Source organism: Heterodontus francisci, chromosome 12 (assembly GCF_036365525.1).
Source record: "Heterodontus francisci isolate sHetFra1 chromosome 12, sHetFra1.hap1, whole genome shotgun sequence".
Taxonomy (NCBI): domain Eukaryota; kingdom Metazoa; phylum Chordata; class Chondrichthyes; order Heterodontiformes; family Heterodontidae; genus Heterodontus; species Heterodontus francisci.
Window position 1 is genome coordinate 68894425 of NC_090382.1, and position 24745 is coordinate 68919169.

The 24745-nt window shown below is 44.9% G+C and overlaps 1 protein-coding gene across 1 annotated transcript in view; it reads left to right on the top strand.

Moving 5' to 3' along the window:
- Positions 1-24745, top strand: part of LOC137375905 (A disintegrin and metalloproteinase with thrombospondin motifs 2-like) — a 315989-nt gene that overhangs the window by 236091 nt on the left and 55153 nt on the right. The window contains exons 9-12 of the mRNA XM_068043568.1: positions 1246-1378; positions 13823-13936; positions 16748-16893; positions 22312-22487. Of these exons, the coding sequence (XP_067899669.1) occupies positions 1246-1378; positions 13823-13936; positions 16748-16893; positions 22312-22487 (569 nt within the window). The remainder of the gene's footprint in view (positions 1-1245; positions 1379-13822; positions 13937-16747; positions 16894-22311; positions 22488-24745) is intronic.

Sequence of the window (24745 nt, forward strand, 5' to 3'; positions counted from 1 at the left end):
TGGGAGGAAACCCACGCAGACACAGGGAGAACTTGCAAACTCCACACAGGCAGTACCCAGAATTGAAGCTGGAGCTGTGAGGCTGCGGTGCTAACCACTGCGCCACAGTGCCGCCCATAAGTGAGGAGAGGGAGGTTTAGAGGCGGAGAGGTTTAGGGAAGGAATTCCAGACCTTAGAGCCTAGACTGCTGAAGGCGTGGCCACCAATGGTGGAGTGATTAAGATTGTGGAGGCACAAGAGGCAGAGATCACTGAGGGTTATAGGGTCGGAGGAAGTTACAGAGATCAGGAGGGGAAAGCCATGGAGGAATTTGAAAACAAGAATGAGAATTTACAATCAAGATACACAAGGCCATATGTGCTCTGTTGGACAATCCTATCTGTTATATCAACATTTGTTGATCTATTTTACTCATTGGAAAACAAAAGGATGGCCTTCTGACAAATTTGGGTAATATTCTTCCAGTGAGTCAAAACTTTGAGTATCATGACACAAAGGCTCCACTTAGAGGCATGATGGGAAGAAAGCTAATGCAAGAGCACACTTTTTGATGATATCCATTTAACTATCAACACCTGTCATGGCAAGTTTGCAATAGCAGGCAGTTTTATTGCTGGAAGCCTGCCCAACAAGATTATCATTAGATAACCTCAGAAAATGGGTCAGGGCCACAGTGGGAACATGGTGGCAGGTAGAAGTCCCTTCCTGCTGCACTTCTAATGGATTAAATGTCACCATTAAAATGCAAGCCTTACAATGTTTAATTTACCTTAAAACCATTGCAGTATGTTGAGTTAATGTTTCTGCCCACTTCAGTGACCATGAGAATAGGGGTGACAGTAATCCTTAGGGCATTGATAGAAAATACCTTTGGTGGGCACATGTCTCATTAAGCCTCATACCACTACTGAGGCCTAAGAGGAACATGCACCTCAGATCCTCAAGGTCTTTAGTCCCTCTAACCTTACCTCCACTGCAGCACCACTGGAATCTCCCTTGGTTACAGCCACAGTATCTCAGTGGCTAATGGGGATCCTGCCGAGAGCCGGCTCTGCATATGTAATGATCTGAACCAGGAAAATGGGTTCGGGTAACACTGGGGTTGGGGCAGGAAACAAAGACTGCTGCCCATGCTGTCATTATTACTGAGGGTATAAATCATACAAAGTTGCTTAGACGTTTTACATCTTTCTGCTGGACAATAACTTTAAGAGTAATTTGTTTGAAAATATTTTCCATTGCAGTTCATATGACTGTCTACGTGATGATCCATTTGAACATGATTGGCCACTGTTACCACAACTTCCAGGCATTAACTACTCTATGAATGAACAATGTCGCTTTGACTTTGGAGTGGGGTATATGATGTGCACAGCAGTAAGTGTGATCAAAGCTGTTTCAGATACTCACAGCCTGCATAGATACACTGAAACTGGCGTAAATGGGATAGTGGAGGTTACCTTATCGCTGTAACTTCTGTAGAAACCCCAAGATTCCTGCCAATCCTTTGCTAACAAAAGATCGGAAGAACCCACATGTAAAACTCTATATATATCTTATATACACACGCACATATAAAATGATAAAATAATCCAAGACACAGATTTCGGATAAGCCAGACTAAAGCACTCTGAAGATGTTGTCATTTCTTACTGTTATTAGAATAGGTTTACCTTGTTCTAGTCAAAGTGTGTGTTTAAATCAGTAAAATGGTAGCAGTATGATGCATGTGTACTGTTTAACCCAGGTTCTTGAATGTTTTCCTTGATTTGCAGAATGCATTAAATTGGCAATATGTGTATGTCCTATACTGCTTTCAAAACCTTCATATTTTACCTTTTAAGATCTGCAAAAAAATGTTTGGAGTTTTCTGCACAAAACAGCATAAAATGACAGAAAAATAAGAAATGACACATATCGATGCACAGTAATTTTTCAAATGTATAATGTTAAAACTTCAGTGTGGTTTGATTTTGCTGCCAAATTGTTGCTCATTTTTAAAGCTTTAGCTAAAAACAAGTTTATTTATAAGCATGAGTTATGTTGGCATTTTCATGGCTAAATCTATTAGGACTTTACATGGGCTTGGATAATAACATGCAGCTGAATGGGATGAAAGTACTTTCATGTGATCTAATGATTGTGAAGGGTCCTAAATTAAGAGATTTTGGGCAATAACCCTCCAGTTTCTAGTTATGTGAGGCCTATTGTTCCACAGCATATTCCACGAAGACATTATTCCATTAATATTTCTTTACTGTACAGTTGCAGACCATAGAATTTCAAGAGCCCTTTAGTAACTCATAAATATAAAAAATAACACAGTTATGGCCAAAACTTGGTACAAATTGATAGCCTTGTCCCAAGACTCAGGAGCTGTGTTTTCCCCCAAAGTTACAACCTGAAAATAAATGTTGATTGGGAATAACTGTACAAAATTAGGTGGTAATTAATTCTGCCTGAATTCCACCTATTTTTAGCTCCATTTCCATTTCCAGTTGGTTCTGGGGCAGGCGGTGGAACCTCCTATCTACAGCAGGCAGGCGCTTCATTACAATGTATAAAACGGGGCTATTTCCCTGACTGTGGTCATGCTCGGCACCAAGTACAATCCACCCCAGCAAACCTGGCATGCAAGGTTGCTGGGGCAGAAGATTCAGAAAACAGGTTATTCAGAAGACACAGATATTCAAACCTCCAGGCGCGTATCCATTGTCTCTCGAGATAAGGAGGCCCAAAAGAAAGAAAGAAGATATTCAAGATAAGTGTTCTCATGCAATTTCTGAGTTGTGGAGTTGAATTTGGTGGCTCACATCAGTTACACTGCTTGCTCAAAAGGGCTGTTTGAGCTTTCCATAATATGTAGAGAACTACAAAGTATGCACAGGCACTCAGGCGCAAGGTAACACAGCATGGGCTGAATTTTCAGGTCCAACCCTGGGTGGGAACAGAGATAGGCAGGGGTGAAAATATCGGCACCAGCTGGCGTGCCGGTCTCCTGATGCTGTTCCTAGTGCTGGTGATTTTCACCAGGACAGGTGATCCATTAACAATGGCAATTAGGATTGTTAAAGAGCACATTGAGAGCTTGTTAAGGAGAATTTTCTAATTTTGATGCAAGCACTGTCTGGGGCAGACCAGGTGAATGGAGGCAGACACACAGCAGGTAGCCAGTCATGGCCTCCCCAGTGTATTAGGTGGGCCACATGAAAGAGTGAACAGCGCAGAGGGGGACTTGGCCAATGGCACACAGGTACCATCAGATTAATGCAGGTTTTGGGGAGAGTGATCAGTAAGTGTTCAGGCAGTGCAGGAGGTCGTCACCCTCCAGGCAGCAAGGGTCCATAACAGGAGGGGGCAAGGCTGCCAGACATAATTTGGGGGGGTGGGGGGCACCCGAGCACAGGGAAGGCTGCTGCTGGCAATGGGGGCACGATTCTCAGATTTTGGGTCCAGTGACAATGAGGAGCAACACCCTCCACAGGAAGGGCAAAGCCCTGGGTATCAGGAGAGGGATGAGGGGCAGGAAGGACACAGAGATCATACCCTTAGCATAAGACCGACTACTGAAGAAGGAGCTACCTTGAGATGACCGAGAACCAGTGCCGTAGGAAACTATGACTCTCCAGACAGATGGTCACTGAGATCTGTGCCCTCATCACCAAAGACCTCACCATTCAGCACTGCTTGACACGCCTTGCCAGTAGCTCTGAAAGTTACTGTGGTCTTGAACTTCTTTGCTTCTGACTCCTCCCAAGGATCAGCTGTGGACCTTGGTGGCATCTAACAAGCAGCTGCACACCACTGCATCTTGCAGGTCACTGATGCCCTATTTGTGAGAGCTGGACAGTTCATTCAATTCCAGGCACACAATGCCTTTCAAGCACAGAGGGCAGTGGGTTTCACCTCCATACTATTCTTTGATCAGCTTAATGCCCTTCCCCCACCACTGCTGTGACTGGCCACTGGTTATACTGGTTTTTCAGCTTCAGTCTGTTCCTGGCCAGAAAGTCACCCGCCTGCACCGAAGAGCAAAGCTCTGCTGCTTCTGGATATTATAGTGTCCTCCAACTTCGCCATCCTCTTTCGATCCTGCAGCTGACTCTGTACACCTCCTGGATCTTCATTCTTATGATAATACTCAGTGCATCCTCTGATATTCTATCCTCAAATAGCTACTGGACTTCACTTACTACACTCCTGCACCCTACCTGCGTCTTCGTTGTACCACCACGGGACTTCTGACTTTAACTCTGGACTCTTTCCTATTATCTCTGATCTATTTCCTATTTCCCATTTACTATCAGGTTTTTATTTATTTTTTTATTTATTTAGAGATACAGCACTGAAACAGGCCCTTCGGCCCACCGAGTCTGTGCCGACCAACAACCACCCATCTATACTAACCCTACAGTAATCGCATATTCCCTACCATCTACCTACACTAGGGGCAATTTACAACAGCCAATTTACCGATCACCTGCAAGTCTTTTGGCGGCGGGCGGAAACTGGAGCACCCGGCGAAAACCCACGCGGTCACAGGGAGAGCTTGCAAACTTCACACAGGCAGTACCCAGAATCGAACCCGGGTCCCTGGAGCTGTGAGGCTGCGGTGCTAACCACTGTGCCGCCCTTTTATATCCCCTAACTTTTATGTAGCCAGTGCTATGTAACTTGAGCTCTCCCTGAGTCCATTTGTGTGCGCATTTTGGCTGCAGCTTTGGACCCGAGCCCATCACTCCTTTTCCACTTTTGCTTTCTTTTTAAATTCTTTTCTCTTTACCCTTCCTAGACCCCTCTCATCTACCATCATGCTTTCTTTCACTTCTCCACTCTCAGGTACTCTGCCCTCCCAATGCCCTACCCCAATCCTTCAGTACTGTTATGAGCTGCAACCCCAATTGCCCCATCCCACTGTCTCATTGACCTTCACACCCAGTGCACCTGCTGGGGGCTAATGTTGCCAATCTCCTTCCTGTCCAACTCACCCCTTCCACTGCTGATGCTATGGACTCTGTTTTCACCGTCCCTCTATGCATCTCCCTCCAAAATGTTCGTTCACTTGTGAATAAGGCCTTTGCCATTCATGAACCTATTGTGGCCTTCACGGAAACCTGGCTGAGGAGCGATGACACCTTGCCCCTTAATGAATCCTGCCCGCCTGGCTATATCTTCCACCACTTGCCCTGTGAAGACTGTCAAGGTGGCGGTGTGGTGCTTATCATCAGATTGCACCTTGACCTGACCCCCTGCTCCTCTGGAACTTTCTCTTGCTTTGAACATCTCACTTTGTTCCACCTCTCTCACCTCTCATTGAAAATCATTGTTCTGTAGTACCCTCCCAAGTACAATAAAAATTTTCTCACCGAGATATTTTCACAGCATTCCTCCCTCAACCTCTGCACCAAACGACTTATCACCCTTGGTGATTTCAACCTCCATCTCAACTCATCATGTTCTCTCCCCTTTGAGTTCACTGCCCTATTATCCTCCCAAATCTCTCCCTGCATGTAAACTCCCCAACCCATATTCATAGCCACCTTCTTGAACTTGGCATCTCACATGGTCTTGCTAGGCCCATCGTATTGATTACAGATAAGGCCATCTTTGATCACTTCCTTGTATTACTCATCACCCACATCCATCTTCCACACCCCAACCCTACCTCCTTGTGTATTCCTCCCTCAGAAGAAAAACTATCCCTCAATTCACTTGGAACTGCACTCTCAAAATCCCAACTATCTACCCTTTGGCCCTCCATTTGCCATACGTTTCTGCAGCTTCTGGTTTGCTCAAATGCAACCTCACCTCCACCTTTGATGCTCGCGTCCCTAGTAAAACAACTACGCTCTCTCATCCTGGCCATTTCCCCTGGTACAGCCCTCATCTCTGCTTCCTTAAATCCAAGGGATGCAGACTTGAAAGGATATGGCAGACAACTGATTTAGCCATCCACTGCCAAATCTGACTGGCCCAAATTAAACACTATCAGGTCCTGCTGCCGTCTGCTGAATTGCTCGCTGTTCCAAGGTCATTCTGTATTGCAAAGATAACCCCAGACTTCTTTTCTCGACTGCAAATTGTCTTTTTAAACCCCTCTTCCCTGTACCCTGCACCCTTACCTCCAACAAGTGCAAGGAGCTAATATAAAATAAAAACAAGAAATGCTGGAACCACTCAGCAGGTCCGGCAGCATCTGTGGAAAGAGAAGCAGAGTTAACGTTTCGGGTCAGTGACCCTTCTTTGGAACTGACAAATATTAAAAATGTCACAGGTTATAAGCAAGTGAGGTGGGGGTGGGGCAAGAGATAACAAAGGAGAAGGTGTAGATTGGACAAGGCCACATAGCTGACCAAAAGGTCATGGAGCAAAGGCAAACAATATGTTAATGGTGTGTTGAAAGACAAAGCATTAGTACAGAAAAGGTGTTAACGGACGGAATTTTGAACAGCAGCAAGTGCAAACATGAAAAAAAACAGTGGGTAAGCAAACTGAACAAACTAAGATGAAATGAAATAAATGCAAAAAAAGGTTGTAAAAAATGTAAAAAAGAAAAAAGAAAAAACAACTAAAAATGAAAATAAAATTGGGGGCTGTCATGCTCTGAAATTATTGAACTCAATGTTCAGTCCGGCAGGCTGTAGTGTGCCTAATCGGTAGATGAGATGCTGTTCCTCGAGCTTGCGTTGATGTTCACTGGAACACTGCAGCAATCCCATGACAGAGATGTGAGCATGAGAGCGGGGAGAGTGTTGAAATGGCAAGCAACCGGAAGTGCAAGGAGCTCATGGACTTCTATGTCACTAAGATCGAGACCATCCAATCAGCTACTTATGCTGTGTCCCTTCCTTTCTCTAACCCACCTGGCCAAACTTCCTCTAATACTCTTTGCTCTAGCCCTAAACTCACATCTTTCTCTATTTTCTCTCCTATCTCCCCTCATGCCATCTCTGAGCTCCCTGTGTCCATGAAACCCACTTCCTGCTCCCTCTCAACCCTATTTCCACTAAACTGCTGATCACAGAACATCCCCTCCAGGTCCCCATGTTAACCAATATTGTTAACGGTTCTCTCTCTTCAGTTGCTGTACCTCTCTCCTTAAAGTCTGTCGTCATCATCCCACTCCTCAATAAACCAACCCTTGACCTTGCAAGCTACCGTTCTATCTCCAACCTCCCTTTCCTCTCCAAAGTCTTCAAAAGTGTTTTCGCCTCCCTATTCCAATCCCATCTTTCCCAGAATTCTATGTTTGAATCAGGTTTCTGTCCCGCCACAGTACCGAAACAGCTCTTATCAAAGTCACAGATGACGTTCTTTGTGACTGTGACAGAGGTAACCTTTCACTCCTCATCCTTCTTGACCTGTTGTAGCCTTTGAAACGGTTGACCACACCATCGTCCAATGCCTCTCCACTGTCGTCCGACTGGGTAGGACTGCTCTCACCTCGTTCCATACTTATCTATCTAATCGTAACCAGAGAATCACTTGCAATGGCTTCTCTTCCTGCTCCCGCACTGTTACCTTTGGTGTCCCCCAAGGATCTATCCTTGGCCCCCTCCTATTTCTCATCAACATGCTGTCCTTTGGCGGCATCAACTGAAAGTACAGAGTTAGTTTTAACATGTACACTGACAACACTGCCGCCAGCCCTCTCAATTACTCTGCTGTTGCTAAATTAACAGAATGCTTATCTGATATCCACTACTGGATGAGCAGAAATGTCCTCCAATTAAATATTGGGAAGGCTGAAGCCATTGTTTTCGGTCCACGTCCCAAACTCCATTCACTAGCTACTGACTCAATCCCCCTCTTTGGCAACAGTCTGAGATTAAACCAATCTGTTTGCAACATTTGACCCCCAGATGAGCCTCTGACCTCATATTCATGCCATCACTAAGACTGCCTATTTCCACCTCAGTAACATCGCCCGACATTGCCCCATCTCAGCTCATCTGCTGCTGAAACCCTCATTTTTGCCTTTGTTACCTCTAAACCTGTCTATTCCAATGCACCCCTGGCTGGTCTCCCACATTTTACCTTCCATAAACTTGAGGTCATCCAAAACTCTGCTGCCCATGTCTTAACTCGCAACAAGTCCTGTTTCCCCTATCACCTCTGTGCTCGTTGACCTACATTGGCTGCCAGTCAAGCAACATCTTTATTTTAAAATTCTAATCTTTGTTTTCAAATCCTTCCATGACTTCGCCCCTTCCTATCTCTGTAATCTCCTCCAGCCCCACAACCCTCTGAAATATCTGCCGTCATCTAATTCTGGCCTCTTAAGCATCTCCAATTTTAATTGCTGCACCATTGGTGGCTGCGCCTTCAGTTGCCTGGTCCCTAAGCTCTGGAATACCTTCCCTATACTTCTCCGCCTCTTTACATCACTGTCCTTCCAACGACACTCCTTAAAACCTAGCTCTTTGACCAAGCTTTTGGTCATCTAACCTAATATCGCCTTATGGTATCATATTTTGTTTAATAATGCTCCTGTGAAGCACCTTGTGACATTTTCTTACATTAAAGGTGCTATATAAATATCTGTTATTGCTGCTGCTGCTGTTGTTCCCCCAAGGGTGGGGAAACAATAGCATAGTGGTAACATTACTGGGCTAGTAATCCAAAGGCCCACACTAATGTCCCAGGACATGTGTTCAAATCCCATCATGACAGCATAGGTTATTTAACTGAATTTATTAATAAATCTGAAATAAAATGCTAGTCTCATTAATCACGGAACAGCCTTGAACATGCAAACACTTACCACCAATGAAGGATTCACATCTACCCAGAGATTTTACTGTCACCACAGATGGACCCCTGCTCGCCTTCACCACTTCATACTTCTTTTCTTGTCCCGCCATTAATAAAAGGAGGCTCACACATCTGGCGTAATGTGTCCATATTTACACTGTGCTTATAAAGGCAAACAGTGCACAGTTACAGGTAGAAGACACCCCAGTCACCCACTCAGTGCTCTGGCCAACATAGTGGCCTCCACTCTTGTTGTCTTGGAGGAGGTGGAGGCAGCCTGTTCACTTGTCTCTGCCTGCAGCTGAGATGCACGTGGCAGTTGTCGTCGTCGCGGAGGTGCCAGAGGCTGCTGCACCTGCATCATTGCAGGGGCAGCCTCTGTTGCTGGGCCTTGCTGCACCCATGCTCTGTCCATCAAAGGGGCCAAGAGGCTGATGTTGTTGATGGTGCCCCATGAGGGGTGATATCCTCATCCTCCTCGGTGACATCCTTAGCTCTTGACTGGTGCTCTGGATGGTTGGAGGGGAGACCACCTCCAGACATCTCTGTGCCATCAGCGCCACTGACTGGTCAAGGCTTCATAGTGTGAACGTCAGTGCGGCAGTTCATGCATGCACTCCAAGTGTTGTTACATAGGTCTCTCCATGAGGTTGGCCTCTCTCTCAATGGAGGAGCTCATACGCTGAAAGCCTGAGCTATGGCGGTGCATGAGCTGGACAGACTCCTTCATTCTCAGCCCTCTGCCTTTGCCTGTGGCATCTATTTCTGCACATTAGTGGCAATTTCATCACCCAGTGTCACCCTATCTAACTGCATGTGAGGACCCTCTGAGGTTACTATCTGTGCTGGTGGAGGTTGTGCCTGTAGGGTGTGATGGTGCCTCTTCTGAGCTCTGATGTAGCTGCGCTTGGCCCGGTGATGGGGAGGGAATTAGTTTTATCGCCTCGACATCTGCACCTGTGGGAGACACACAAAGAGAACTAGCCTTGGAGAGCAGAAGCCTCTGGATGTACTGAGGATTCCCAATGCAACTCAGTATTCAGTATGCTGTCAGACGGGGTGGAATGCAATGCACCCACTTAATGGTCGCATTGCCCTCTCGCATCACCATCTCCACCATGGATGCCCATTTCTCCATGCCCAACCTGCTCCTGGTGATGTCCATGGTTCCCTCCTCCATGGTGGTGATAATATTTTGGTAGGGAACCCTTCCTCCCCTCTGGGCCCTCTCGTGGGCATTATGAATCCATTTTTCCTGCAAGGACAGAACAGAGCAAGATAAGGCCAATGCCAGCGGCTCCATTTCATTAGACGCTGCATGTTTCATTGCTGTCAGGTCTTCAGCAGCATGATGGCATCAGCCATTCTGGGAGGTCATTAAGTGCCCTGGGCACTCATTCTTCACATTTTCAGGAGTCATCTGGCGTGTCTGCTGGAGGGTGAATACCCTGAGGCTTGTCCTCAGGGTTCTGTATGGCACTCAACCTGCCAGAGCGAATAAGGTCATTGAACCTCTTCCTACAATTGACCCAGTTTCTGCGTACTGTACTCCCGTCTGCTGACTGCGTCAACCATCATCTTTCAAGGCCTGCTTGGTCTAGGTCTGTGTCCTCCTCCTGCTCTGGGAAGAGGACTTCCCTCCTGTTCCTCACGGCCTCGAGGAGGACCTCCAGCACCACATCTGCGAATCGAGGGGCTTTCCTGCCCCGGGTTCCAGGCCCTGGGTTCCAGGCCTCTGCCTAAACTGAGATCTCTTTCAAACTGAAGGTAAAGCAATGAAACAACAGCCGTAGTAATGACTGCCATGGTCCGTTTAAATCATGCCCACACTTGGACATTCCCATCTCCATTCCCACCCCCGTGGCTGCTAATTGGCTGCCAGACCCATCTCCAAGTCAGTTAAGGGTGTGGAAATGGACCTGACTTCCATTTCCCACCACCAGAAGGAAAATCCTGCCCCATATATCTACCTGTGCTTTCACAGTAGTGCTCTGAGTTTTGGAGGGAACCAAAGTGGCTGACTGTGTGACTTGAGGTAATATTATTCAATGAACTCCCTTGTGTTGTCTTATTACTATAAGAAGAACTTAAATTGCACCTGCTCCAGAATATTATCAAGAGGTAGGAGCTACTGTGGAGGAAGTGCAATGGGTGCTCTAAATTGTATCTAACTTGTGCTATACCTTCCTGAGGAGTGGACATAGTGGGCTAAATTTTATGAGCCTTCCGGCATCGGGATGGTGGCAGGGGGCCCAGAGAATTCTTCCGAGGGACGCCCACCATGATCCCTGACGTCGAGAAGGCCCCACCGCATTTTACTGGCAGCAGCAAGGCCCTGCTGCAGCCGCCTGCAGGGCCTTCATTTCAATTTTAAAATTATGTTAAAATCATTCAATTTAACCAACCTTGTCCCAGCGACCGTCCCACGCCAATATTCCGGCCACTGGCCGGAACTCCCACGCCTTCGGAACTCTGGAGTTCCAAGGCGTGACAGTGGTCGGGAGGGGGGAGAAGTGAAATCTTCATGTTGGGAGGTGTTTGGGAGTGGGGATGGTGGGAAGGTCAAATGTTCTGAAGGTGGGGAATTAAAGTTCGGCGTTTTCAAAGGTGCTTTTTGGGGGGGAAATGTCAATTTATTAAAGGCTGCCTTTGCTGACAATGCAACTAACCACCACTAGGTGGCGCAATACTAGCACATACACAAATGCAGCCTCTTCCACTGAAACGTCACTGTCTGAGACGTTTCAGGCAGCTGCCAGGACTAAAGATGGTGCTGCTCAATTGATCACAAAAAACAAATTCAACCCGAAAATCTCCTCAATTGCTGCCATTGCACCCCCCAACAGTCCCCCGCTCCCTCCTGCCATTGCGCTTCTCTTTGCCGCTCCCTCCTGCGCCCGTCTTCTCACCACTCGCTCCCGCTGCCTACCCTTAGCCACTGGCTCCAGTCTCGCCGCTCCCCCCGGCCTCTGGCCTCTCACTCCCCGCTTCCTCCCCACCGCCACCAGCCAGTAGCTCCAGGGTACGCCGCTTCCCTCCTCTCGTTCACTCGCTCCCACGCTCGATCATTCCCCACCACGCTGCCCAAAGAAGCAAGACGGGCTGCGAGGGATGACGGGGTGACATAGGAGCCAGTGGCTGAGAGGAGGGAAGCAGTGTGGCCTGGAGCTACTGGCTGGTGGCGGTGGGGAGGAAGCGGGGAGTGAGCGGCCAGAGGCTGAGGGGGAGTGACGAGACCGGGGGTGGGGGGAGCGGGGAGCGAGTGGCCGGAGAATGGGGTGGTGGGGAGCGAGGAGCGGGGAACGATCGGCCGAGGGGAGGGGGGGAAGCAGTGGCGAGGTCTGGAGCGAGCGGCTGAGGAGGGGAAGCAGCTGGTGGGGGGGGGGGGGGGGCGGAGAGAAAGCGTCGAGGCGGGAGTGAATCGCTAAGAGAGAGGGGAAGTGGGGAGGCCTGGAGTGAGTAGCTGAGGGGGGAGAGCGGCCAGTGGGGCGAGAGCGAGTAGCTGAGGGAGGGGGAAGCGGGCAAGGGGTGTGAGTGGCTGAGGGAAGGCAGTGGCGTGGTGGGGATTGAGTGGGGTGAAGCATCGATTGAAGCAGGGATGGTGGGAGGGAGTGGGGTACTGTTCGGGTGAATGGAGACAGCTACTGAGGGGTGATGACGTCTTTGTGTGGTGACGTCATGGCGTGCATGCGCACATTCATACTGGCAGGCTGGCAAATATTGGCACGCATTGATGATGTCCGGAATCACTCTGCGCATGCCATGAATTGTCAGGAGTCACTTTGTTTATTAAATGAGTACTCAGTGGGGGGGGGGGGGGGGCGCGCGGGGGAGAGCGGAATCATAGAGAAATTAAAATTTTCTACCAAAACGGCACCTTTAAACATGTAAATGAAAGTGAAGGGTCTGAAGCCCTTTAAAAATTGCGCCAGCACCTGCTCAGTGGCGCTGGACACTGTTGCCTGGGATGGAGTGGCCGCCCCCTCTACATCATTGGGGGCAGCCGCTCCGCCCCCTCCATTTAAATGAGCCCCCATGTGAAATATCGCAGGGGCTCAGCGACAGTGGATCTGCGTGAGCGGACCGCCGAGTTTAGAGCACGCTGTATTGCCTTAGTGGATAGGGATGTTTATTGGAGCAATGCTAAGGGAGGACTAAACTGCAATGAATCTATTCACAATTACATGTCAGAGGGAAAACTAGAAATTAGGAATATATTAATTTCACTTCTGAACTTTGTCAAATTACACTCCAATAAGTGTGCGTTTGAAACAAGACCATAACTGTGAATAGACTGTTAATTACAAACTTGTATACAGTAGGAAATTTATTATGAATGAATTTTAACAGTTTTCTGTATAGTCGTTAGCTGGGTCATTATATGTCATTCATATCTTTTAGCAATTTTCTATCTATGCACACTTCAAATGAGAATTAATGATTTTGTGTACGTGTTTAATGATCTGAGCATAATTGGAAGGATGTACCAAGTCATTATTATGTAATTATGCAATTCTTCAAACCCATTCTTTCTTTTGATGTGGGAATATTGTTGCAGCTCTCTTTGGAAGGAAATGAAAAATTATATGTAGCAGTTTGTATAATGTTAAAATTAAAGAGATTAATATTTAAATCTCTCAAAAAAACTGTCATTAGTGACATTTACTGATAGACATTTGAAGAAAGCTGAGGCATTATTCAGGGTCATCATTTTGCAATGTTTGAAATGGAGATGTGGATCAGTCCCACTGCAGTAAATCTACTACCACATTATCATTAATGTTCAGGTTAAATATCCAAAAACTGTGCAGATTTCAGCATTTAAGGGGTGAAATTGCTTCTGTCAATGACTTTATCAAAAGTATCCAGTTTTGTACTGACTTCTTTTAGAAAATAATGCACAAGAGGAATTTTACCTCCTTACATTACCAAAGAAAAATAATTATAGATATGTGTGTTTTATACGTTATGAAATTCATCTTCAATATTTTGCATGCTATTTTTATGTGTCAGCATTTTAGAAGAAATGTATTATCTGAAAACACCCTTATATCTTCATGGTTTCAGTTTCGCACCTTTGACCCCTGCAAGCAGCTGTGGTGTAGCCATCCTGACAATCCGTACTTCTGTAAAACTAAAAAAGGACCTCCATTGGATGGGACATTGTGTTCTCCTGGCAAGGTAAGTTTAGACATACTGCTAAATAACGCTAGATCTACTTTTTATATATACGTAGTTCTGTTTTCTTTTCCCTGATAATACAGACAGAGAAACATCACATTGTTGCAATGCATTAGAAGAATGAAAGGATATAAAATGCTCTGTTTGGAAAATGTAGCATTGAAACCAAAATGAGCATTATGAATACATAAAGATAACAAGCTACAGTGAATGGCTGTGCCCAATGTTCAGCCAGTGTTCAAATAATTGATTAGCACTATTCCTTTTTGGCTCTTACAGTGTTTTGGGCAATTTTACAATTCTGTTTGCAATGCAGTAACCATTACACATTTTTATTCAAAAATGGGATATCAGTAACTGATTTCTGTGATTCTTACCACTAACATAATCCAATGAGATTATATTGAGAAGAGGAAAGTAATTACATGGCAGGAATATCCTCAAGGAGTTCTGTGAACATGAATTGCAAAAACAATCCTTCTGGCTGTGACTGTTATGATTTAGATTTATGATTTAGCTTTAGAGATACAGCACTGAAACAGGCCCTTCGGCCCACCGAGTCTGTGTCGACCATTAACCACCCATTTATACTAATCCTACACTAATCCCATATTCCTACCACATCCTCACCTGTCCCTATATTCCCCTACCGCCTACCTATACTAGTGACAATTTATAAAAGCCAATTCACCTATCAACCTGCAAGTCTTTTGGCTGTGGGAGGAAACCGGAGCACCCGGAGGAAACCCACGCAGACACAGTAGGAACTTACAAACTCCACACAGGCAGTACCCAGAATTGAACCCGGGTCGCTGGAGCTGTGAGGCTGCGGTGCTAACCACTGCGCCACTGTGCCGCCCGTTATCTGAATCCCGAGGTGAGGTGACTGTCTTGAAATCACTACTTTTATCTATCATTTTTTCTAATAAGTGCTTTGGAGTTTATGTAGTATTTTCTAGTTTCATTCTGTTATTTGTCATTGTCCTCTCTTTTTTTCTAGCAATAGATATTGTTGTTATTCACATCCAAGGTGCTGAGTTCATTTAAAGTGTGATGATGTGCACCCTGGAGGACTGACAATGCTATATAATCACTGCAAGTTTATCAAGTGGTATTTTCCACAGCTATGTTCTCACTTATTCAATGTAACAATAAGGAGTGATTTCATGATCTATTGTTCCCAGTGGGGAGCCATGCTCACAGAAGCACATTGCAGGAAACTGCGGGTATGCAGCCTGTGATTTTCCATCCATTAAAATGAATAAATCGAAAATAGGAGCAGGTATCATCACACAGGCCAGTTTAGCTGTAACTGGAAATAAATACTTATGTCCTTAAATGCATCCAAAGAAGAACCAGAATCCTAAATTGCAAGCACAAGTGCCTTTCTTTCCCTGCCTGAAGTTCTCTTCCTTCCCCAAATACATAGCAGTCAGTGGGAGGCCCAAATAAATGTCCAAGCTGAATCAGTAGCAGTGCCATAGGCAAAAAAATTTTTGCAAAATAAATGACTGGATATAAAATCACAATTCCATAACGAGACAAAATAATTTTTGTCACACTCCCTAATTTAAGTACTTTTCACAGCCCTAATTGCATACAGTTTGTGCACAAGCTCAGTGCTGATTGCACTGGCTGGCTGCATTGGGATGCAGAGAGCCCATTCTGCAGACCACGTCTGAGCCTTCTGTGCAGGGATAGGCACCGACATGTTGCACCACTGACATTTGACAAAATTATTGACTCAGCCATGGACTTGGGGACAATTAATCTGTACATAAAGTATATAGCCAATGTAATGCCATCAAAACATAGTCCAATTTAAAATATCTTTCTCCCTATAAATAAAGTAGCTAAACATACAAACATCAATGGAGAGCAGCACAACTGTATTAGCTAGCTAGCAAGCAAAATAGTATGCAATGTCAATTCAAATTACTTTTGTAGTTGATTTTGCTGCTAGGTTATTTTAAAACACAAGGATAATGGCTTGAAGCAGGGATGCTCAACATTTTCACGTGGGGGGGCCACATTGCAGTTTTTGTTTTAACATAGAGGACTGGTGAGACAATTTTGGAAAGATAAAGGCATTAAAAGTGTATCTTACAATTAATCAAAACAACAACAAAGGTGCATTTTTGTGAAAACTCTGTAAATGAGAAGACTAATTTATTGACTTACATTCTGGTCAGTATGTTGGGCACTGATTCAGTGAGATACCTGGCATTTTTTTGCTTGCATAAGTAGTCAGTGTTTGCCTGCACACTTGTTGTAGCGAGGGGGAGTATTCCGGATAGATGTCCATCTGTCAGGAGTGATCTTATGATCGCTCTCTCTCCCACTTCTCTCTCTCTGTGCCTGTCTGTCTCTCTTTGTATCTCTCTCTCCCCCTCCCTCTTTGTGTCCCCCTATCTGTATTCCACCCTCTCGCCCTCTCTGTGTCATTCCCCCATCTCTGTGTCGCTCCCCCCCCCCTCCCGTGTCATTCCCCCCTCTCTCTCTCTCCCCCCCTCTTTCTCTCTCTATCTGCCTCTCACTCTCTCTGCCCTCTCTCTCTGCCCCCTTCTCTGCCCCCTCTCTCTCTGGCCCCTCTCTTCCGCCTCTGTCCGCCCCCTCTCTCTCTGCCCCCTCTCTCTCTCACGGTGTTCAGATACGGACACATTGCCGAACCCTGCTTCTGTGCTTAACAATATTGAACAACTGCCATTGTCATATCAGTCTCAAGATATCATCCTGTGTAAAGAATAGATGACTGTGAATGGAAAAAATTATATTTATGTGTAAATTGTGTAATTTCCTTTTGCTTTCCAGCATTGCTTTAAAGGTCATTGTATCTGGCTAACTCCTGACATATTAAGACGTGATGGAAACTGGGGGTCATGGAGCAAGTTTGGATCCTGCTCTCGAACCTGTGGAACTGGTGTACGCTTCCGGACACGGCTGTGTGATAACCCATTGTAAGTAGGTTTTTGATATGAATAACTCGTTACATTTTATGATTGTTGAGTGTGATTGAGAGAAAATGGGAATTATTAATATACAGAATAACTTGCATATTCTATGTGCAAAAATTGCCAATATCATTTTTTTGATACAACTCACAAAATATTTGTGATAAAAATGATTGTGAGATAGATAAATGTTTGAATTTTTGATTCGCGATGCTGTTTCCAGGCTAGTAGAGAGTAGAGATACTCAATGATTGATGAATTTGTTGGTCCAAATTTTGCTGACAGTGGGGTTAGTGTCCTCAGCCCACCATCTTCAGCTGCTTCATCAATGACCTAGCCTCCATCATAAGGTTAGAAGTGGGGATGTTCACTGATGATTGCACAATATTCAGCACCATTTGCGACACTTCAGATACTGAAGCAGCCCGTGTCCATATGCAGCAAGACATGGGCAACATCCAGGCTTGGGCTGATAAGTGGCAAGTAACATTTGCACCACACAAGCGCCAGGCAATGACCATCTCCAACAAGAGGGAATCCAACCATCCAATGGCATTACCATCATTGAATACCCCCTCTATCAACATCCTGGGGGTCATCATTGACCAGAAACTGAACTGGACCAGCCATATAAATGCTGTGGCTACAACAGCAGGTCAGAGGCTAGGAACCCTGCAGCGAGTAACTCACCTCCTGACTCCCCAGTGCCTGTCCACCATCTACAAGGCACAAGTCAGGAGTGTGATGGAATGCTCTCCACTTTCCTCGATGGGTACAGCTCCAACAACATTCAAGAAGCTTGACACCATCCAGGACAAAGCAGCCTGCTTGATTGGCACCCCATCCACCACCTTCAGCATTCAGTCACTCCACCACTGATGCACAGTGGCAGCAGTGTGTACCATCTACAAGATGCACTGCAGCAACTCACCACGCCACCTTCAATAGCACCTTCCAAATCCGCGACCTCTACCACCTGGAAGGACAAGGGCAGTAGATGCATGGGAACACCAGCACCTGCAAGTACCCCTCCAAACCACACACCATCCTGACTTAGAACTATATCGCCGTTCCTTCACTGTCGCTGGGTCAAAATCCTGGAACTCCCTAACAGCACTGTGGGTGTACCTACCCCACATGGACTGCAGCGGTTCAAGAAGGCAGCTCACCAACTTCTCAAGGGCAATTAGGGATAGGCAATAAATGCCGGTCTAGTCAGCGATGCCCACATCCCTGAGCGAATTTTTTTTTAAGTGCTATTACAGTATAAAAGGGCAAGTTCTCATCATATCAATGATTTCTAATTGATTGCAGTCTGTGGAGACTTCAACAGCACACCCTGTGGAGAAACATAGAATCACTGAGAGCAACGTCTGGAGTCTGCATTTAACTGAGCACATGCAGACTCCAAAGTCTTTGTGAGTTTCAGAGGAGTAAAGTCAGCGAACACTGACAGTGTCACGGTAATTTCTACTGTAAATTTTGAGTCAAAATAATATGAAATGATCTGGTCTCATGTAAACTGTAGATTATGCTTCAAGGATTAAAATCAAAGACCGTATTGCTGCAGTCAAATCATTTGATCTAATCATGAGAATTTGCCATCTATCAGTATGATACCAGCAAGCAACAAAAAAACTGTCTGAAAATAGAATAAAGCCAACTAATGACTGAGCCTGTATAAATTATAAAGAACAAATTGATCGCATGTGGTTTGCTCATGATAAATCAAAGGATACACTGGCTTGGAGTTTCTGTTAGATTACGCTGGTCCAGCACATTTCACCCAAAATTGGCCAAATCAGCGCAAAAGATCAAGGAATTCCAAGGACACAATTCAGCACAAATTTAGTTTTGCAATCTCTTGCGCTAATTTGAAAAATATCACATTGGAAGCAGCTCCCGGCAACAAAACTGGCCGTGCCCCCAGATCAAATTAATCACAGTTGCGAGTTTCAGCTAACTGCACCCATTAGCAGGCATTTGAAGTGTTAAGCTTTCTGTTAGGTGCAACACATCTTTTAAAAGATTTAATTTTGGAAAAAAAATTAATGAACTGACTACATACCAATGTAACTAGTAAATAGTTTATTTTATAAGTTTTTAGAGGCTTCTCAGTTATTTAAGATCAGGTTACTCACAGGTGGTGGTCTAGACCTTCTGACTAAAAATGCATTTTTGTGATAAAAGTACATTCAGCTGTTAATGAAGCTGCCCTGCCACTCTTAAATATATCAAGAAATATACTTTAATGCAATTTTCTTTTTAAAATTACGTCCTAAAATGTTGCTCAATTGCACTGGTTCATGGCCAAATTTACATTTGGCTATATGCAAATGAGCTTGAGGGGAAACTTGAGCAAAAAATTCACTTTGCAAAATTAGCACACTTTTGAGTGCTGTTTGTGTCTGGATTACAGATTGTGCCCAAAGTAGAAACATTATGCAGCAAGACCTGGACAACATTCAGGCTTGGGCTGATAAGTGGCAAGTAACATTTGTGCCACACAAGTGCCAGGCAATGACCATCTCCAACAAGAGAGAATCTAACCATCCCCCCTTGACATTCAACGGTATTACCATCGCTGAATCTCCCTCTATCAACATCCTGGGGGTTACCATTGACCAGAAACTGAACTGGAGCAGCCACATAAATACTGTGGCTACAAGAACAGCTCAGAGGCTAGGAATCCTGCGGTGAGTAACTCACCTCCTGACTCCCCAGTGCCTGTCCACCATCTACAAGGCACAAGTCAGGAGTGTGATGGAATACTCTCCACTTGCTTGGATGGATGCAGCTCCGACAACATTCAAGAAGCTCAACATCATCCAGGACAAAGCAGCCTGCTTGATCGGCATCCCACCCACCATCTTAAGCATTCACTCCCTCCACCACCGATGCACAGTGACAACAGTGTGTACCATATACAAGATGCACTGCAGCAACTCACCACGCCTCCTTTGACAGCACCTTCCAAACCAGTGACCTCTTCCACCTTGAAGGAGAAGGGCAGGAGACACGTGGGAACATCACCATCTGCAAGTTCCCCTCCAAACCACACACCACCTTGACTTAGAACTATATTGCCATTCCTTCACTGTCGCTGGATCAAAATCCTGGAACTCCTTCTGGAACAGCACTGTGGGTGTGCCTACACCACAAGGACTGCAGCAGTTCAAGAAGGCGACTCACCACCATCTTCTCAGGGGCAATTAGGCATGGGGGACAAATGCTGGCCTTGCCAACAATGCTCACATCCCGTGAAACGAATAAAAAAACTTATCCAGTTACAATCTATACTTAATCTTAATTGTTTTTGTATTGCTGTTTGTTTCTTTTTCCTTCTTTTCTGTTTCTCTAATACTCATTTCTTCTGGCTGTCCCCTCTTTTACTTCCTTTCTGCTTCTTTCTGTGCTCTCTTCTGTTTCTCTGCCAGGCTCTTTCTACTGTTCTTTTGGGCAAGGGGTGATGTGGTGTAGCAGACAAGGGACCAGCCACAGGCTGCAGGTCACCCTTTATGGTGGTGCCTGCAGTGGGCCATATAAAGGGTAACAAGGCTGCATTTTCAGGTGGCAGGTATGGTGGTGCAATCGGGGAGCGGAATCCATCCAGTGTGGCATGCTAGTGTATTACTGATCCCTTTTCAACCAAATGACAGCTGTTTGGTAATTCTTGGGATCTGAGGCACAGGCCGCACATTCTGGTAGAGAGTGTGGGATTTTCATAGGAAGTGGGATCCATTGAGGCTGCAGGCTGGCATGGAGGGTGGGAGACAATTGTGTCAGGAAAGAAAAGCAATGGGAAGTGTGTGTGGCTGTGGAGTGTACTGTCAAAACACTACCTATTTTGAAAATGCAAATCAGAACTTGGGGGAGCTATGTAAGGAAAATTTAAACCTCATCACCTTAACTCCAACGTGCAGATATAATGCGCAGGCATGATAGAAGTAGCAGTATCTGGCCCTCCTGAAAATGTGTACTATATGTAAAACTATATTTTAAGCAGATTTTCTATGATGTTGTTCATATTAAGTTGGAGGGTTGGAGGCTGGCTTGGGGTTGGAAGCATTTCAGGATTTTGCACTAAAGAGAAGGATTTGAGGTGGGGGTGACTTTTATTTAGAACTTTAATGCATAGCCATAATAGTTCAGTGGGTCTTCTGCGGCATTTCTCACAATAAATCATTGCACGGACTCTCTGTCTCACATGTTTGTATTATCTTTATATTACTGGTTCTCCCTTTATGTTCTTCTGGTTCTATTTTTGTCTTTTTTTTTGCTTCACTCTTTGGTTCTCTTTGTCTTCTGATTTTTTTCCACAGTCCTTTTCTTCACTCTCGTTCGTTCGTGGGAGGTGTTGTTCAGGAGGATGTATGAGCAATGGCTGGCGGAGATATCTGTGTAGAGCTGTAGGCAGGTTTTGGGTTATAGGTAGAGAGCAGGCATCTGGTCTAGGTAGGCTTTGGGTGATAGCTGATCTGTTAAAGAGCAACAGAGCACAGTAAAAAGCAATGCCTGAAGTCATCTCCCCTACTCCACCTTCCCACTAAAGCCTCACTCCTTTCTCCTCCCTGCCTCTTCTGATCGCCTACTCATCCCCCTTCTCTCCATCCCTTGGCCCCATATAACTCCCCTCCCCATTCTCTTCTCTTTACTCCTTAAGCTCACCCATATTCTCTCCCAGAACCTCCTGTTTCTCCGCACCGCCTCATTCGCATTTCCTTCTTTACTCCTCCTTCTTCCCACCATCCCTTGAGTTCCATCCCTACACTTCCCTACTTCTTCTCCTATGCACCACCCCTCAAGCCTAGATCTTCTGCTCCATCTCACACTCCTGTCATCTCCTGTTGTCTCCTTAGCCACCTTCCCCTTATTCCACTAGCCTAATCCCAAAGCTAGTTTCCAAACACTAAGCTGGGAAATTGGCAATTGGTTACCAATAGAGCTTGAAGCTTGGAGCAATTGCACTGCCTGAGGTGGAAAAGACAGAAAGGTAAGTATAATGGTAAGTATCCATAACTTTTACATGCACCTCAAAGTTTAAAACAGTTAGAAAAATCAGATTGACATGATTGACAGAACTGTGGATTTTATGTTCAGGGTAAAAATATGTTCCCAGTTAATTGTTTTTCATACTAAGTAAATGATTGACTATTTGACCATCATATTAGAACAGCCTACTGCGTTATTCCCCTGCAACAGTAGACACGATAAAGAATGTTTGGGTTTTTATTTTCCATGAGGGACTTATGCAGTGCAATTTATGTGACATATTTAAAAATAAGGGTTTGATTTAGGCATATAATTCTGTGATCATTTGCTTAGACAGTTCGATAAAATAGATAAATATTTGACAATAAACTATTGTTCAATAAACTAGCCTCAAATGCCCTGTCTATTGAACTGTTCACTTTCCTTCCCTAGACCTGCTAATGGTGGTCGAGAGTGCTCTGGACAGAGCTACGAGTATCAGCTTTGTAACACAGAAGACTGTCCAGAGCATTTTGAAGACTTTAGAGAACAGCAATGCAGGCAGTGGAATAACAACTTTGAATATAACAACACCATGCACCAGTGGTTGCCATATGAGCATCGTGACCGTAAGAAAGTTATCATTGTTAATGCCATTTTAATTTTATCCAATGTTGCTAGTTAGCATATGGGAAAACATAAAAAGCTTGGGCAGCCTATAATAATAAGTATGCTTAATAAGTGCTACATGCACTACAAAGTAACATAAAAGTGGATCATAACAGTGGGTCCTGACAATCCCTGAGCTGCAATCTCAATTGCATCTGCCAATGCTGTTCAGCGCTGACCACATTGGAGTTTGCAGGATAAACAGCAAGGGACCTAATTTGCACAGGGTTGATGGATACCCACATCATTATCGGTGCATTTCTAGTGCCTGGTTACTCTATGTCGTTAGAAAATTTAGCACCCATCTACCATGGTGGGGAGCATGTGACTCCTCGGCAATCCAGTAAAAAAATTCACAGTTTTAAGAGGTCTGGGACCCCACCCCCAGTAAAGCCTACTTGTACCCATCTGAAGGCCAATATGCTTCATCTTTCTCAGCGTAATTGCCTCCAGTCCTACACTAGCTCCAGGGAAACAGGACCTCCCATTGTAGGAAATTCCTTCCCAGAGTCATTACCCTTGTTAATGAGTGGGTGAAGGTTCTGCACTGCTGGAAGCTAACAAGAAAATCCCAGAAATGGCAGGGACTCAGCACAACCAAGGAAACTTGAGTGCTTAATCTCATTATGTCTTTCCAACTCTATATGTGTCAATAGTATGTGAAAAATGCTAAAGCAGAGTGGAATTGTTTGTAAGTACTTAAACCTCTGTTTAACCAGTCACCTAAGTGAAGCTTTATGGTTGGAAATGAATAAAAACGATAGGTGTCAAACACTGTAAATTACAAAATTTGCAATTGTGCATATTATGTAAAATATATCACATCCATAACCAAATCATATTTAAATAGGGATAAGCAGCTGCTGCATTTGACATCATACAGTATATGAATACTCATACAGTATATGAGTGATCTGAGACATGGTACATGATAAATGTAACATGCTTGGAATGAACAGATGGCTTTGGACCTATGGTTCCCAAAGTTTTCCACCAATGGTGGGTTTTCCTCATCTCAAGCCTGGCTCATTTGTATACTAATTGATGGAGATTGATTGCCATTATTGGTCAACAACTCCATTATTGTTGTAAAAGCAAAATACTGCAGATGCTGGAAATCTGAAATAAAACCAAAAAGTGCTGGAAATACTCAGCATCTGTGGAGCGAGAAGCAAAGTTAAGGTTTCATGTCAGTGACCTTTCATCAGAACTGGCAAAGGTTAAAAATGTAATAGGATTTAAGCAAATAAAGTCGGGGTGGGACAAAAGAGAACAAATGGGAACGTGTTGATAGGACAGAGAGTCACAGAGAATAACTGACAAGGAGGTCATGAGGCAAAGACAAAGAATGTGTTAATGGTGTGGTGAAAGACAAAGCATTAGTGCAGAGAGGGTGTTAAATGATGGAATAATGAAAGCCCTAGCCAAAAAGCAAAAACATGATAAAAAAAAGTGGGCAGGCAAATGGTAAAAAAAGGGTAATGATGAAACAAACTAAAATAAAATAAAAAAAAAAAAAATACAAAGCAAAGAGAAAAAAAATGGGGGGCCAGTTATGCTCTGCAATTATTGAACTCAGTGTTCAGTCCGGTAGGCTGTCGTGTGCCTAATCGGTAAATGAGGTGCTGTCCCTTGAGCTTGCATTGATGTTCTCTAGAACACTGCAGCAATCCCAGGACAGAGATGTGGGCATGAGAACAGGGGGGGTGTGTTGAAATAGCAAGCGACAGGAAGCTCGGGGTCATGTTTTCGGACTGAGTGGAGGTGTTCCGCAAAGTGGTCACCCAATCTGCGTTTGGTCTCCCCAATGTAGAGGAGACTGCATTGTGAGCAGCGAATACAGTATACTAAATTGAAAGAAGTACAAGTAAATCGCTGCTTCACCTGAAAGGAGTGTTTAGGGCCTTGAATAGTGAGCAGCGAGGAGGTAAAAGTGCTGATATTACACCTCTTGCGATTGCAGGGGAAGGTGCCAAGGGAAGGGGACGAGGAGTCAGGAGTAATGGAGGAGTGGACCACTACCAAACGCATCTTCCCCTCCCCTCCCTGTCAGCATTATATTTCTAACCTTTGCCAGTTCTGATGAAAGGTCACTGACCTGAAACGCTAACTTTGCTTCTCTCTCCATTATTGCTGTATTGTCCGACTACCAGGAAAGGAGAAGGCGAACGAGATGGATCTTGATCTTTTTTCATCTAGCAATTTCTGTATTCCTATC